Source organism: Hemiscyllium ocellatum, chromosome 28 (assembly GCF_020745735.1).
Source record: "Hemiscyllium ocellatum isolate sHemOce1 chromosome 28, sHemOce1.pat.X.cur, whole genome shotgun sequence".
Classification (NCBI taxonomy): domain Eukaryota; kingdom Metazoa; phylum Chordata; class Chondrichthyes; order Orectolobiformes; family Hemiscylliidae; genus Hemiscyllium; species Hemiscyllium ocellatum.
The window spans coordinates 6,147,008-6,161,602 of NC_083428.1; the positions used below are offsets into that span (position 1 = coordinate 6,147,008).

The following is a 14,595-nucleotide window of genomic DNA, read 5'->3' on the forward strand; positions in this document are numbered from 1 at the left end:
TCCTTCCTGTAATGCAGTGACCAGAATTGAACACAATACTTTAAAAGTAGTCGAACCAAAATCTTATAACACATCTTTGGAGCAAGTGGGGCTCAAATCTGGGCCTCCTGGCTTAGAGGTAGGGACGCTACCGTTGCATTACCACACCCCTCAAATGGGTGATTTTTTTTAACATGCCAGCATTTAAGTCCCTTAATTAATGGCCATAAGAGGCTTTGACTTACCACCTCCTCAGTCACCTGCCTCCCTCATGGATAAGAAGGATGGCTATTTCCTCAATCTGTTTTCCAGGCTGGCGTGGGCCTGTAAATGATCCAAACTGGGAACAGTCATGGTGGGCAAATGGACTGGCCTCTGAAGGTTATTTCCCATCCTTGCCTCTCACCTTCCGGACTCCTTTCTTCTGATGAACACCACAAGGTTGGGATAAGTTGAGAAACCAGTTAAGAATGATCAGAAAAAGATAGAAGTTGGGGTATGAGAGAAAGTCAGCAAGGAGAGGTGATTGTCTAGTGGTATTATCACTGGACTGTTACGTCACACTGTAAATTTTTGCTATAAATTCTGCGTCTTACAATTGTGTCCTCCACTATCACCTGATGAAGGCGCATTGCTCCGAAAGCTAGTGTGCTTCCAATTAAACCTATTGGACTATAACCTGGTGTTGTGTGATTTTTAACTTTGTTCACCCCAGTCCAACACCGGCATCTCCAATTCAGTCACCTAGACCTTATGTATGCTTCATTTTCTCTCCTAACTAGTCTTATAATTTCACCTGTCATCAATGGTTCCCTAATCTTGCCATTTCTATCCCTCACTTTCACAGGAACATGTCTCTCCTGAACTCTAATCAACTCTCTTTAAAAGCCTTCCACATATCAAATGTGGATTTACCTTCAAACAGCTGCTCCCAATCCACATTCCCCAGTGTCTGCCCAATCTCGGTATAGTTGACCTTCCCCCAATTTTGTACTCTTCCTTTAGGACCACTCTCGTCTTTGTCCATGAGTATTCTAAAACTGAATGAATTGTAATCACTATTCCTAAAGTAATCCCCTACTGAAACCTCAACCACCTGGCCGGGCTCATTCCCCAACATCAGGTCCGTTATGACCCCTTCCTGAGTTGGACTATTTACACACTGCTCTAGAAAACCCTCCTGTATGATCCTTCCAAGTTATGCTCCATCTATACCTCTAACACTAAGTAAATCCCAGTCAATGTTAGGAAAATTAAAATCTCCTATCACCCTCACCCTGTTGCTCCCACATCTTTCCATAACCTGTTACATGTTTGTACCTCTATCTCATGTTCGCTATTGGGAGACCTATAGTACAGCCCCAACATTGTTACCACACCCTTCCTATTTCTGAGCTCTGCCCATATTGCCTCACTACTGGAGTCCTCCATAGTGCCCTCCTTTAACACAGCTGTGATCTGCTCTCTTATAAGGTGACCTTATAGAGGTTTATAAAACCATGAAAGACATGGATAGGGTAAATAGACAAGGTATTTTTCCTTAGGTGGGTGTGGCCAAAATTAGGGGTCATAGGTTTCAGGTGAGAAGGGAAAGATTTAAAAAGGACCCGAGGGGTAACTTCAGAGGGTGCTGTGTGTAAGGAACATGAGAAAGTGGTGGAGGCTGGTACAATTATAATATTTAAAGGCATCTGGCTGGGTAAATGAATAGGAAGGAATTAGAGAGATATGGACCAAATGCTGGGAAATGGGACTAGATCAGATTGGGATGGCTACTTAGCATGGATGAATTGGACCAAAGAGCCTGTTTCGATGTTGTATGACTTCATAACTCTATGATATATTGTGGGGTTGGGTTGAGGGGTGGGTCTGGGCAGTATGCTTTTCGAAGGGTCAGTGCAGACTCAATGGGCAGAATGGCCTCTATCTGCACTCTAGAGATGCTATGATTCTAACTATAAGCTGACAGGTAAGGCATTCGACAAGGTTCCCCATAGGAGACTGATTAGCAAGGTTAGATCTCACGGAATACAGGGAGAGCTAGCCATTTGGATATAGAACTGTCTCAAAGGTAGAGACAGAGGGAGGTGGTGGAGGGTTGTTTTTCAGACTGGAGGCCTGTGACCTGTGGAATGCCACAAAGATTGGTGCTGGGTCCACTACTTTTCGTCATTTATATAAATGATTTGGATGCGAGCATATAGTTAGTAAGTTTGCAGATGACACCAAAATTGGAGGTGTAGTGGACAGCGAAGAAGGTTACCTCAGATTACAATGGGATCTTGATCAGATGGGCCAATGGGCTGAGAAGTGGCAGATGAAGTTTCATTTAGATGAATGCAAGGTGTTGCATTTTGGGAAAGCAAATCTTAGCAGGACTTAGACACTTAATGGTAAGGTCCTCGTGTGTGTTGCTGAACAAAGAGACCTCAAAGCATAGGTTCATAGCTCCTTGAAAGTAGAGTCTCAGGAAGATAGGATAATGAAGAGGGCATTTGGTATGCTTTCCTTTATTGGTTAGAATATTGAGTACAAGAGTTGGGAGGTCATATTGCGGCTGGACAGGACATTGATTAGGCCACTTTTGGAATATTGCGTGCAGTTCTGGTCTCCTTCCTATCGGAAAGAAGTTGTGAAACTTGAAAGGGTTCAGAAAAGATTTACAAGGATGTTGCCAGGGTTGGAGGATCTGAGCTACAGGGAGAGGTTGAACAGGCTGGGGCTGTTTTCCCTGGAGCGTCAGAGGCTGAGGGGTGACCTTATAGAGGTTTACAAAATTATGAGGGGCATGGATAGGGTAAATAGGCAAAGCCTTTTCCCTGGGGTCGGGGAGTCCAGAACTAGAGGACATAGGTTTAGGGTGAGAGGGGAAAGATATAAAAGAGTCCTATGGGGCACCATTTTCACTCAGAGCGTGTTACATGTATGGAATGAGCTGCTAGAGGAAATCATGAAGGCTGGTAAATTGCAACATTTAAAAGGCATCTAAATGGTTGTTTGAATAGAAAGGGTTTGGAGGGATATGGGCCAGGTACTGGCAGGTGGGACTAGATTGGGTTGGGATATCTGGTCAGCATGGATGGGTCGGACTGAAGGGTCTGTTTCCATGCTGTACACCTCTATGACTCTGTGACTCGAAGTCTTTGTGCCTGATACATCCTGCAACTAAGTAGAAGTAGCTGTTGAGGTGGTGGATAAATTAGGCATGATTTTCCAAAATCCTGTCGCTCCTGGAACAGGCCTATTGGATTGTAAACTGCAGGTATGGCAACTTTGTTTAGGAATGGAAGGGGATAAAAACACCAGAAAGCAGTTAGTCTAACATCCATCATTGCTGGGAAGTACTGTTTATTATTGAAATAGTAGCTGGACATTTAAAAAAATCGTAACACATTCAGACGGAGTCAATTTGATTTGAAGAAGGGGAAATTTATTAGTTTGTTGAGGATATAACAAATAGCATGAATAAAGAGGAACTCATGGACATGGTGTGTTTATATTTCTAAGGGCATTCAATGGAATCTCTCACTCAAAGGTACAGTATCAGAGCTCATGGTGTTGGGGTGATACATGAGCATGGATAGAAGATTGACTGAGAGGAAACAGACTGCTGAATTGAAAGGAAATTTTCAGTGCTGCAGGGATTAATGCTGGGGTCTTAATTGTCGAAAAATCTATGTTAATGACTTGGATGCAGATGCAGATCGAGTTGTAGCCTATTTTGCTGAAGATGCAAAGCTAGGTAGGAAAGCAACTTGTCAGGAAGACACAAAGTCGACAAGTAAGGGACAGAGATAGGTGCAGTAACTGGGCAAAAGCTTCGACAGAATATAATATTGGATAATGGATGGTTAGCAGAAAGAATAGAAAAGTAGAGTATTAGTTAAACAGAGAGACATTGAGAATGCTATGGTATAGAGGGATCTGTGTGTCCTTGTACATGAATCACAAATGCTAGCATTCTACGAACAAATAACTAGGAATGCAAATGATTGCAAAGAGGAAGGGGTACAGAGTCATAGAATCCTTATGGTATAGAAGCAGACCATTCCGCTCATCAAGCCCACACCAACCTTCTGAAGAGTTGCCTACCCAGACCCATCCCTCCTATCCTGTGCCTGTAATCCTGCATTTTCCATGGTTAATCAATCTACTTGCACATCCTTGGACTCTGGGAGGAAATCGGAGCGCCCAGAGGAAACCCACGCGGACACAGGGAGAACATGCAAACTCCACACAGACAGTCACCCAAAGCTGAAATTGAGCCAGTTCCCCTGGTGTTGTGAGGCAGCGATGCTAACCACTGAGCCACCATGCTGCCCCCAATGTGAATTTCTTCTACAATTGTATAAGGGCAATGGCACCTGGAGTACTATGTACACGTTTGGTCTCCTTACTTATGGAGGGATATATTTCAATGGAAGTTGTTCAGAGGTTCATTGGGATGATTGTTGGGATGAAGAGGCTGTGTTATAAGGAAAGGCAGACTGGAGTTTAGGGAAATGAGAAATGATCTTACTAAAACAGATAAGATTCTGAGTGCGCCTGACAGGGGAGGATGCTTTTAGGGAAATCTAAAACACCAGGCCAAGTTTAAAAATAAGCATTCTTCCATTTTAGGATGGAGACACGGAATATATATTTCTCTTTTGTGACATAAATATTTGGAATTCTCTTCTGCTGAGAGTTGTGGAGACTGGGTCATTGTATATCGTCAAGACTGATCAGACAGATTTGTGATTGACAGGAGAGTCTAGGGATGTGAGAGGACAAGCGGGAAAGGGGATCCAAGCCACAATAGGGTCAGCCATGATCGTACTGACTAGGTGAGCAGGTGCAAGATTTGAATGGCCTCCTGTTGCTCTTGTTTTTGAGATCTTAAGAAGGACAAATACATCATTTAAATGGAAACACCACCCTTTCTGGTTTCTCTTCTGAGTCAAACATCATTAAATAGCAGAGGTTAAAATGTTTGTTAACGGAGTCCAATCGTTTACTCTTCTAGTCAGAGTAATATTGCTTATTTGCACATCAAAAACTCTAACTCCACTGGTTCCTTGCTCCCCATATTTATGCATCTGGTTCCCACCCAATTAACCCTAAATTAGTAGCCATTCATCACTCATTCCCGAGGTCCATTTAGTCTCAGGTATCCCTGACAGACTTCACTAGATGACAACAATCTTCATCTTGACATATATTGCTGTTCCTTCATTCTCACTCTGTCAAAATTGGAGGACTCCCTCTACAGGAACATAGGAACAGGAGGAGGCCATTCTGCCTCTTGAGCTTGTTCTGTCATTTAGTGAAATCATGGCTGAACTGTGACCAAACTCTATACAGCTGCCTTTGGACCATGTCTCTTAATATTTTTGCTTAGCAAAAATGTATCTATCTTAGATTTAAAATTAATGACTGATCTAGCATCAACAAAAATTTCAAATCATTACCACCTTATGTGTATTGAAGTGCTTCCTAACATCTCTCCTGAACAGTCTGGCCCTCATTCTCAGACTATCCCCCTAGTTCCAAAATCCCCAACCAGTGGGAATAGTTGATCTTTATTCACCCTGTCTTTTTCTGTTTTCCTTCCTAACATTGCATAGGGAGTATCTTCATCAATGGGATTGCAATGATTCAAGAAGGAAGCTCATAAACCCTTGTGATAGGTATTTAGAGATGAGCGATAATGGAGATTTTGTGAGATATGCGTACCTCATGAGTAAACAAGTAAAAACATGCAAAGATGAGTTGAGAGGCTAAGCATTTGAGATTCTGGAAATGGTTTAGTTGCAGTAGACAATAGAATGAGGAGGTTTGGGAAAATGTGAATGTGGATTCAGGGGAGGAACATATAGTACAAGTTATCTGGAACTCTGATGGACTGACAGCAGAAGCTGTAAATGAGCATTAGACAGGTTTTAATCTATTTTGATGGTGCCTTTTGAAATAACTCCCTGGAGGTCGGTGTCCCGTCACCAAGTCCCCCTTTATTTACACGGGGAGAGTCATTGACCCTGATCTCGCTCCCTCAGAGCCAGCTCTCAGAGTGAACAGAACCTCTGACACTCCTGTTTTTTTTTTCTTTTTTTCCTACAAAAGCAGGGCCACAAAAAATTGATTCAAACTCTGAGTGTTCCTCTCCACGGAAATCTTTAGTAAAAGGCGAAAGATTTATACGATCTGAAGAGAAACCAAAGTATACTGACACTCCTGTTTATATCTGTCAGCCAGAGCTCCCTGATTGGACCAGGTTAACACCCCCCAATCAGGGAGCTCACATTCTGTGAGATCCACCTGGCTGACCTCACTACAATCACTACACATTTCACAACCTCAGGCAGCCCAAAATTCCTTCCAGCCAATAAAGTCCCTTTTGATGTGTAACCAATGTGGTAATTCAGGAAACACAGTAACTAACTTGTGCAAAGTCCCCAAAACAGCAATGTGCAATTATGTGGAAAGACATAATTTGTGTTCTGATGTTGACAGATAAGCAGAGGCCAGGGAGCACCTCTCACTTTTCTTTATGTACTGACTTTGTTGCTTTTATATCAATCCAAAAGATGTTTGATTTCAAGTTCCATCTGAAAGATATCAACTCCCGCACTGCAGCTCTCCCAAGGCAGCTGTGGAAGTGTCAGCTCTGATTATGTGAGCACGTCTCTGGGGTGTGTACACCCGATCTTCATGAATCAGAGATGACAGAGCTCCTCAGCACTTATCTGAGGTGGGCATTTGTCCATACAAGATAGATTGTAATGGAGAGCGTGTGTGTGAGAGAGGGAAAGAGAGAGAGAGAGAGAGAGAGAGATTAGAAAGGGGTATGGAAAATAGATTGCTTTTCAGAAAATAAACTATCTTTGTGTTTCCTGACTACAGAACGTGAAGATCAGGTGCAACATTCAGCTCATTGTAATTATGGAAATGCTGAGTGCCAGCGTGTGAACTAGTGGAATTGCAAGGGTGGGGGAGGAGAAGGCTGGGAGGGGTGGGGTGGGAGGTGGGAGGTGGGGAGATTCCATTCGCCTTTAGCTGCCAAATTTCCCCTAATGAGCAGATATAAATGTGAACAGGGAGGAGAATGTGGCACCACTCAGAATGCCACCTCTCCTTCACAATCTATTGAGGTGCCCATTCTCTCCATGGGATTCATGGTATATTGATGACTCATTAACCAGATGAGTGCCATTGCAGCAACTGCAAATATTTAGCACCTTGTTAAAACAATATTAAAAGGAATGCAAACTTTCACTGGGAAACCAACCGCTGAAGCGTTGCCCTTTTTTTGCCATTAGTTATCATTTTGCATTCTTTATGAATGAGATGCCAAAGGTTTATTAAAGATAGAGCAAATGAGTTTTATGGAAACCTTTTATAATAGCTACTGGGGCTTGTTAAACATGAAACTTGAGCAAAATATATTCTTTGGACAAGCTCAGCGAGATTGATTAAACAAACAGCAGTTCTACAGTGTAACATTACACATCTGCTCCTGCAGCCCTTGTGTGTACACGCTGTAATCACTGTGAAATTTTGTAGGCATGCTGCTCAGCTTATTAAGTCCTTTGAGCACTCTCTGATGGTTTCGTTTGGGTGAAGAGACATTCGAACTGGTGCCAGAAGATCCCAGTTACAAAGCTTGTGCTATTATCACAGACACCATCAGGCAGTTAGGTTGAGACAATTTAACCGGAGTACCCTGGGCTAGGAAGGGAAATTCAGTCTGGGCCTCCAAATCTGATTAATATCCCTGTCCATAAAGTGCCTTCTGGGGCTAGATACAGAATACTTTCAGAGGCTATCAAACAAAGGTAGATGCAGAGTATCAACTAATATCCGTTTTCTCACTCAGCTTGTATTTTTCCCCATCCCATAACCTGACTAACTCTTGCACAGAATAAAGGTTTCTCCTTTCAGTCTCCAAAAAAAAGATTATTCCAAGCGTCAATTCTGGTTTGATGTCAGCTGGAACTCAGGATTGCCCTCAATGGATTCAGGCTCCTCTCTGGAGCCTCAAGGAGTTCCTCTTGGCTAGCGCTCCCAGCACCGTGCAGTCTTGAGTGAGTGCTGCACTGTCAGAGATCCTATCTTTCAAATCAGGTGACCATGAAGAATATGGGTGGTCTGGTTGCTATCCTCCTGATGCTGCCTGGCCTGCTGTGTTCTTCCGACCTCCTGCTTGTCTACCTTGGATTCCAGCATCTGCAGTGTCCTTGTCTCAAACGATATTTATCAAAATCGAAGCTGGAAAGGAAGATTCCGAGAGTGCCAAAAATCAAAGAGGATGGAGTTAACTCAGCGTAGGAGCAAATTACTGCAGATGCTGGAATCTGGAGATCCCCGCGGGTCAGGCAGCATCCGTGGAGAGAGAGCAAGTGAATGTTTAGAGTCTCAATAAGTCTTCATCAGAGGGAGTTAACTCAAGCGGTGGAGTGAAGGATAAATGTGAGGCCAGATCTGATGTAATGTTGGAGACCAAAGAGGAATGTGAATGAGAAGATGAGAATTTTAAAATTGATGGACAAGGATTTTGATCATGCTCACTATCAGTCTCCACTAGTAACTAAAAGATACAATTTTCTTTATTCACTTGGGAAGCATAGACATCACTGGTTGGATCAGCATTTGTAACTCGTCCTTTATGAAGGTGGTGGTGAGCTGTCTTCTTGAACCACTGCAGTCCATGTGCTGCAGGTAGATCCAGAATGACCTTATAGTGAGGGAGCTCCAGAGTTTGGACCCAGTGACGGTGAAGGAACGGTGATATCTTTCCAACTCAGGACGGTGAGTGGCTTGGAAGGGAACTTGCAGGTGGTGGTGTTCCCATGTATCTGCTGCCTTTGTTCTTCTAGATGGAAGTGGTCAAGGGTTTAGAAGATGCTGTCTCAGAATCACTGGTGAATTTCTACACTACATCTTGTAGGTAGTGCACACTGCTGCTACTGAGCACTGGTTGTGGATGTGGCACCAATCTAGTGGGCTGCTTTGTCCTGGATGGTGTCAAACTTCTTGAGTGTTGTTGGAACTGCACCCATCCAGACAAGTGGGGAGTATTCCATCACGCTGCTGACTTGTGCCTTGTAGATGGTGCATAGACTTTGGGGAGTCAGGAGGTGAGTTGATTGCTGCAGTATCCCTAGCCTCTGACTTGCTCTTGTAGTTGCTGTGTTTACGTGATGAGTCCAGTTAAGTTTCTGGTCAGTGGTAACTCCCAGTATGGTGATAGTGGGGGATTCATTGATGCTAACACCATCGAATGCCAAGGGGTAGTGATTAGATTGCCTCTTATTGGAGATAGTCACTGCCTGGCTTTTGCGTGGTGCATCTATTATTTGCCATTTTTTCAGCCCAAGTCTGAATATTGTTCAAATCTTGTTTAATTTGAATATGGACTGCTTCAGTGTCTGAGAAATTGTGAACGGTGCTGAACATTGTGCAATCATTGTCAAATATTCCCACTTCTGACCTTATGATGCTGGGAAGGTCATTGAAGAAGCAGCTGAAGATGGTTCAGATGAGGACACTACCCCGAGGAACTCCTGCAGAAATGTCCTGGAATTGAGATAACTGACCGTCAACAATAACCACAACCATCTTCCTATGTGCCAGGTATGACTCCAACTACCAGAGAGTTTGCCCCCTGATACCCATTGATTTCAGTTTTGCCAGGGCTCCTTGATGCCACACTTGGTTGAATGCAGCCTTAATATCAAGGGCTGTCACTCTCACCTCCCTCTGGAATTCAGCTATTTGTCCATGTTTGAACCAAGGCTGTAATGAGGTCAGGAGCTAAGTGGCCCTGGGGGAACCCAAACTGGGCGTCACTGAGCAGATTATTGCCAAGCAGATGATGCTTGATAGCACTGTTGATGACGCCTTCCATCACTTTACTGATGATCAAGAGGAAACTGATGGAGTGGTAATTGGCCAGACTGGATTTATCCTTCTTTTTTCTGTACAGACCATAACTGGGCATTGTAGGGTAGATGCCAGTTTTGTAACTGTACTGGAACAACTTGGCTAGGGGAGCAACAAGTTCTGGAGCACAAGTCCTCAGTACTATTTCCAGAATGTTGTCAGAACCCGTAGCCTTTGCAGTATCCAGTGACTCCAGCTGTTTCTTGATATCATGTGGAGTGAATTGAATTGGCTGAAGCCTGGTATCTGTGATGCTGAGGACCACTGAAGGAGGGCGAGATAGATCAAAAAACTTAGCACTTCTGGCTGAAAATTGCCACTAATGCTTCATCCTTATCTTTTGTGCTGATGTGTTCATCTCTTCCATCATTGAGGATGGGGATATTTGTGGAGCCGCCTCCTCCAGCGAGTTGTTTAATTCCCCACCACTATTCATGGCTGGATGTGGCTGCAGAGCTTAGATCTGATCTGCTGGTGGTAGGATCACTCAGCTCTGTTATCACTTGCTGCTTATTCTGTTTGGCATGCAGGTAGTCCCATTTGGTAGCTTCTCCAGGTTAACACTAAATTTTTAGCTATGCTTCGTACTACTCCTGGCATGCCCTCCTGCACCCTCAATTGATCCCTTGGCTTGATGGTAATGGTTGAGTGGGGGATATGCTGGGCCATGACGCTACAGACTGTGCTGGAGTACAATTCTGCTGCTGTTGATGGCCTACAGTGCCTCATGGATGTCCAGTCTTGAATTGCTAGATCTGTGTGAAGTCTGTCCCATTTGGCACTGTGATAGTGCCACACAACATGCTGGAGGGTATTCTCAACGTGAAGGTGGAACTTTGTTTCCACAAGGACTGTGCGGTGGCCAATCTTACCAGTACTGTCATGGACAGATACATCTGCAGATTGGTAAGGATGAGGTCAAGTATGATTTTTCCCTGACTACCTGCTACCAGTCTCGGACCTGACCAGCTCAATCAGTAATGCAGCTGTCGAGCCACTCTTAGTGGTGGACAGTGAAATCCCCCAGTCAGAGTATAGTTTGCACCCTTGCCACCCTCAGTGCTTCCTCCAAATGGTTGTTCAACATAGATGTGGGAGGTGGGTCTGGAGTCACGTGTAGGCCAGACCAAGGAAGGACGGCAGATTTTGCTCCCTTAAGGACATGATTGAACCACACTGGCTTTCCCCTACTCATCACCCCCCCCCCACCCCCCCCACCCCCCACCCTCCCCCGGCAATGCTTTCATGGTCATCATTAGACTCTTAATTCTAGATTTTAATTGAATTCAAATTTTATTGTCTGCTATGGTGGGTTTTAAACCCATGCCCGCAGGACATTAGTGTGGGATTCGTGATTACCAATCCAGTGACATTATCTCAATGCTACCTTCCCCCATTAAGCTTTTTGATGTCCTTTTCTAAAAGATAGGACTTCAGTCATGAGTGTGGCAAGAATGTGGGACTTATTGCTGCTCAAAATGGTTGAGGTCAGAATTCACATGACACCAGGTTAAGTCCAACAGGTTCGTTTGAAATCACAAGCTTTCAGAGCGTAGCCCCTCGATCAGTTAAAGTAGTTGGGGCATGGTTAGGCATGGTGTCTCTACCAGGGGGCATTGGGAATGAAGGTGGGAAGAGTTCATATTAGAAGTTACTTGTGTGTAATATCAACACTAGCGTGAATCCGAATGGCCAGCTTTCTGTGCTAATGTCTCTGACATTCTTTGTAGCCCAAGAATTTAATAGAAGATTAATGTTCAAAGAATGAATTGAATACTGCACTGAGTGTAGGCGTCTGACGGTCATTCTTTCATTTAAATGAAAGACCATCTTCATTCAGTCGTGTGTTGAATGCTCCTCAGGTGATGAGTTATCATTTGTAGAAGTGAAGCTGTAACTCACTGTCACCCTGTGAAATGTCTTAACTTTATGGGAAAGTTGTGACCTTAATATCTGTGAGATGAACAGGGAATTCGTAATGGGGAACATTAAGACCTGCAGTTTATTGTAAGAAAGACAATTGTACCAACCCTTCAGGGACTGCAAATCTCCTCAGAAAGATAAGGAGAAAATCAAATGTCTGGATTTATCAACTGGTATTAGACTGCTAGAGGTTTGCTGCAAATTAATGACAAAGACCAGCCTGAAATTGCATTACTGTGAGAAACTGCATTCTGCTTTACTTCCACCAGTCCCTGACCAATCCACATCTCCCAGTCACTGAACCTTGGTATGAGGAGGGGATGGCTCTGATTGTGTTTTCGAATGTTGTAATTGAGGGGAAGGGTGCAAGGTAGGGGTGGGAGTTCAGGGGTGAGGGGAATTTGGGTGGGGTAGGGTTGGGGACCCATTGGAGAACTGATGCAAAGGGATTATGGCCTGGCGGCATTACAGCTGGATTATTAACCCAGAGACCAGGGCAGGGTTCAGGGGACCCTGGGTTTAAATCCTGCCATGGCAGATGATGCAATTTGAATTCACTAAAGTTCGAATGATAACCACAAAACTTTTGCCAATTCCTTGGAGGGAAACCTTCTGGATAGCTAATGTCCTTCAGAGGAGGAAACTGCCACCCCTACCTGGTCTGGTGTACATGTGACTCCAGACTCACAGCAATGTGGTTGATTCCTAACTTTCATCTGGGCAATTAGGGATGGGGGAATCAAGGCTGACCTTGCCAGCAATGCACCCTAGAAAATAAACAAGCCCTTTGTGCCTGGCCCACCATTCACTGTGATCATGACAGAGGAAACTTCAACACAACCTTCCGGTCTGCTGTCCAAACTCCCTGAGAGACGAGGAATCTATCTATCCCAACTGGCCGTATTCAGTAATGCAGCAAGGTGGCTCAGTAGTTATCACTGCTACCTCACAGCACCCAGGGACTTGGGTCCAATTCCAGTCTTGGGTGACTGTCTGTGTGGAGTTTGCACATTGTCCCCGTGTCTGCATGGGTTTCCTCCCATTGTCCAAAGATGTGCACACTAGGCGGAATGGCAATGCTAAATTGCCTGTGGTGTTCAGGGATATGCAGGCTAGGTGATTAGCCATGGGGACTGCAAGGTTACTGGGATAGGCAAGGAGGCTGCAAAATGGAATTGGACAGGTTGGGAGAGTGGGCAACGAAGTGGCAGCTGGAGTACAACGTGGGAAAGTGCGAGGTTGTGCACTTTGGTTGGAAGAATAGAGGCATGGACTATTCTCTAAATGGGGAGAAAATTCAAAAGTCTGAAGTGCAAAGAGACTTGGGAGTTCTAGTCTATGATTCTCTCAAAGTAAACTTGCAGGTTGAGTCAGTAGTCAGGAAGGCAAATGCAATGATGGCATTTATTTAAGAAGGACTTGAATATAAAAACAGGGAGGTCCTTCTGAGGCTGTGGTCAGACCACATTTGGAGCATTGTGTGCAGTTTTGGGCCCCATATCTTAGGAAGGATGGACTGGTCCTGGAGAAGGTCCAGAGGAGGTTCATGAGAATTATCTCAGGAATAAAAGATTTATGTATGAGAAATGTTTGAGGACGCTGGGTCTATACTCGATAGCATTTAGAAGAATGAGGGGAGATCTTATTGAAACTTACAGAATAATGAACAGCCTGGACAGAGAGGATGTTGGAAAGATGTTCCCATTGGCAGGGGAAACTAGGACCCGAGGACACAGCCTTAGAGTAAGACCTTTTGAACGGAGATAGGGAGAAACCTCTTCAGCCACAGAGTGGGGAATCAATGGAATTCACTGCCACAGAAGGCTGTGGAGTCCAGGTCATTGAGTATATTTAAGATTGAGATGGATAGGTTCTTGATTGTCAAGGCGATCAAGGGAAACGAAGAGAAACTTATCAGCCTTGATTGAAAGACAGGGCAGACTCAATGGGCTGAATGGCCTAATTTCTGTTCCTATGTCTTATTGTCTTATGGATAGGTAGGGGTAGGATTCTGCTTGGAGGGGCGATATGGACTCAATGTTCCAAATGACCTGCTTCCACACTGCAGGGATTTTATTCTATGATAAGCTTCCAATTATTCCCAAACTCCTGAGTGAAGAACTTCCTCCTCATCTCAGCCCTAAATGATCACCCTTTATCCTGAGTCTGTGCCCCATGTTCTTGATTCTGCAGTTAAGAGGAGACCACTTCTTAGTATCTACCCCTTTGTAATTTTCAATGAAATCACCTCCCATTTGTGGGAAGCTGGAGTCAATAGACACATGGACCAACAGATTCAAGGACAGCTTCTTCCCCGCTGTTATTAGGTTGCTGAGTGGGCCTCTCAACTTTCAAATCTAATACTGATCTTGCTTTTTGAGAACCTTCTTTGCAGCTGTAGCTTTGTATCTCTCGCTCTGTTAATCACCCTGTGATCTTTGTGCTGCCCGCAAAAAAAAGATCCATTATTCTGAGGTGCTCATGACAATAATCAATCAAATCAGTAAAGTCATCAACACTGAGAGTACTGCTATCTCATGAGAGAGAGAGAGATGACTGGTTGTGAGTTTAATCTGAGAGTCACCCTGCCTCAGGCGAGCGCAGCGGTTGAGGAGAGTCCTTCATGGTAACTCCAGCCAGTGCAGGAACTGAACCCACGTTGTTGGCAGCATTCTGCTTCACAAAGCAGCCATCCCAGCTGACAGCCTCCTGACCGTGATGTAGTGGTAATGCCACTGGGTTTGTAATATTCTGGGGACACACGTTCGAATT

At 44.3% G+C, this 14,595-nt stretch overlaps 1 protein-coding gene and 1 non-coding gene across 2 annotated transcripts in view; one reads left to right on the plus strand and one right to left on the minus strand.

Moving 5' to 3' along the window:
- Window positions 1-14,595, plus strand: part of ncanb (neurocan b) — a 274,307-nt gene that overhangs the window by 222,373 nt on the left and 37,339 nt on the right. Inside the window, exon 9 of the mRNA XM_060846570.1 lies at window positions 12,186-12,193. Coding sequence (XP_060702553.1) covers window positions 12,186-12,193 — 8 coding nt within the window. The remainder of the gene's footprint in view (window positions 1-12,185; window positions 12,194-14,595) is intronic.
- LOC132829253 (U5 spliceosomal RNA) lies at window positions 6,069-6,182 on the minus strand. The gene has a single exon (XR_009646226.1). It is a non-coding gene; the product is annotated as a U5 spliceosomal RNA (small nuclear RNA).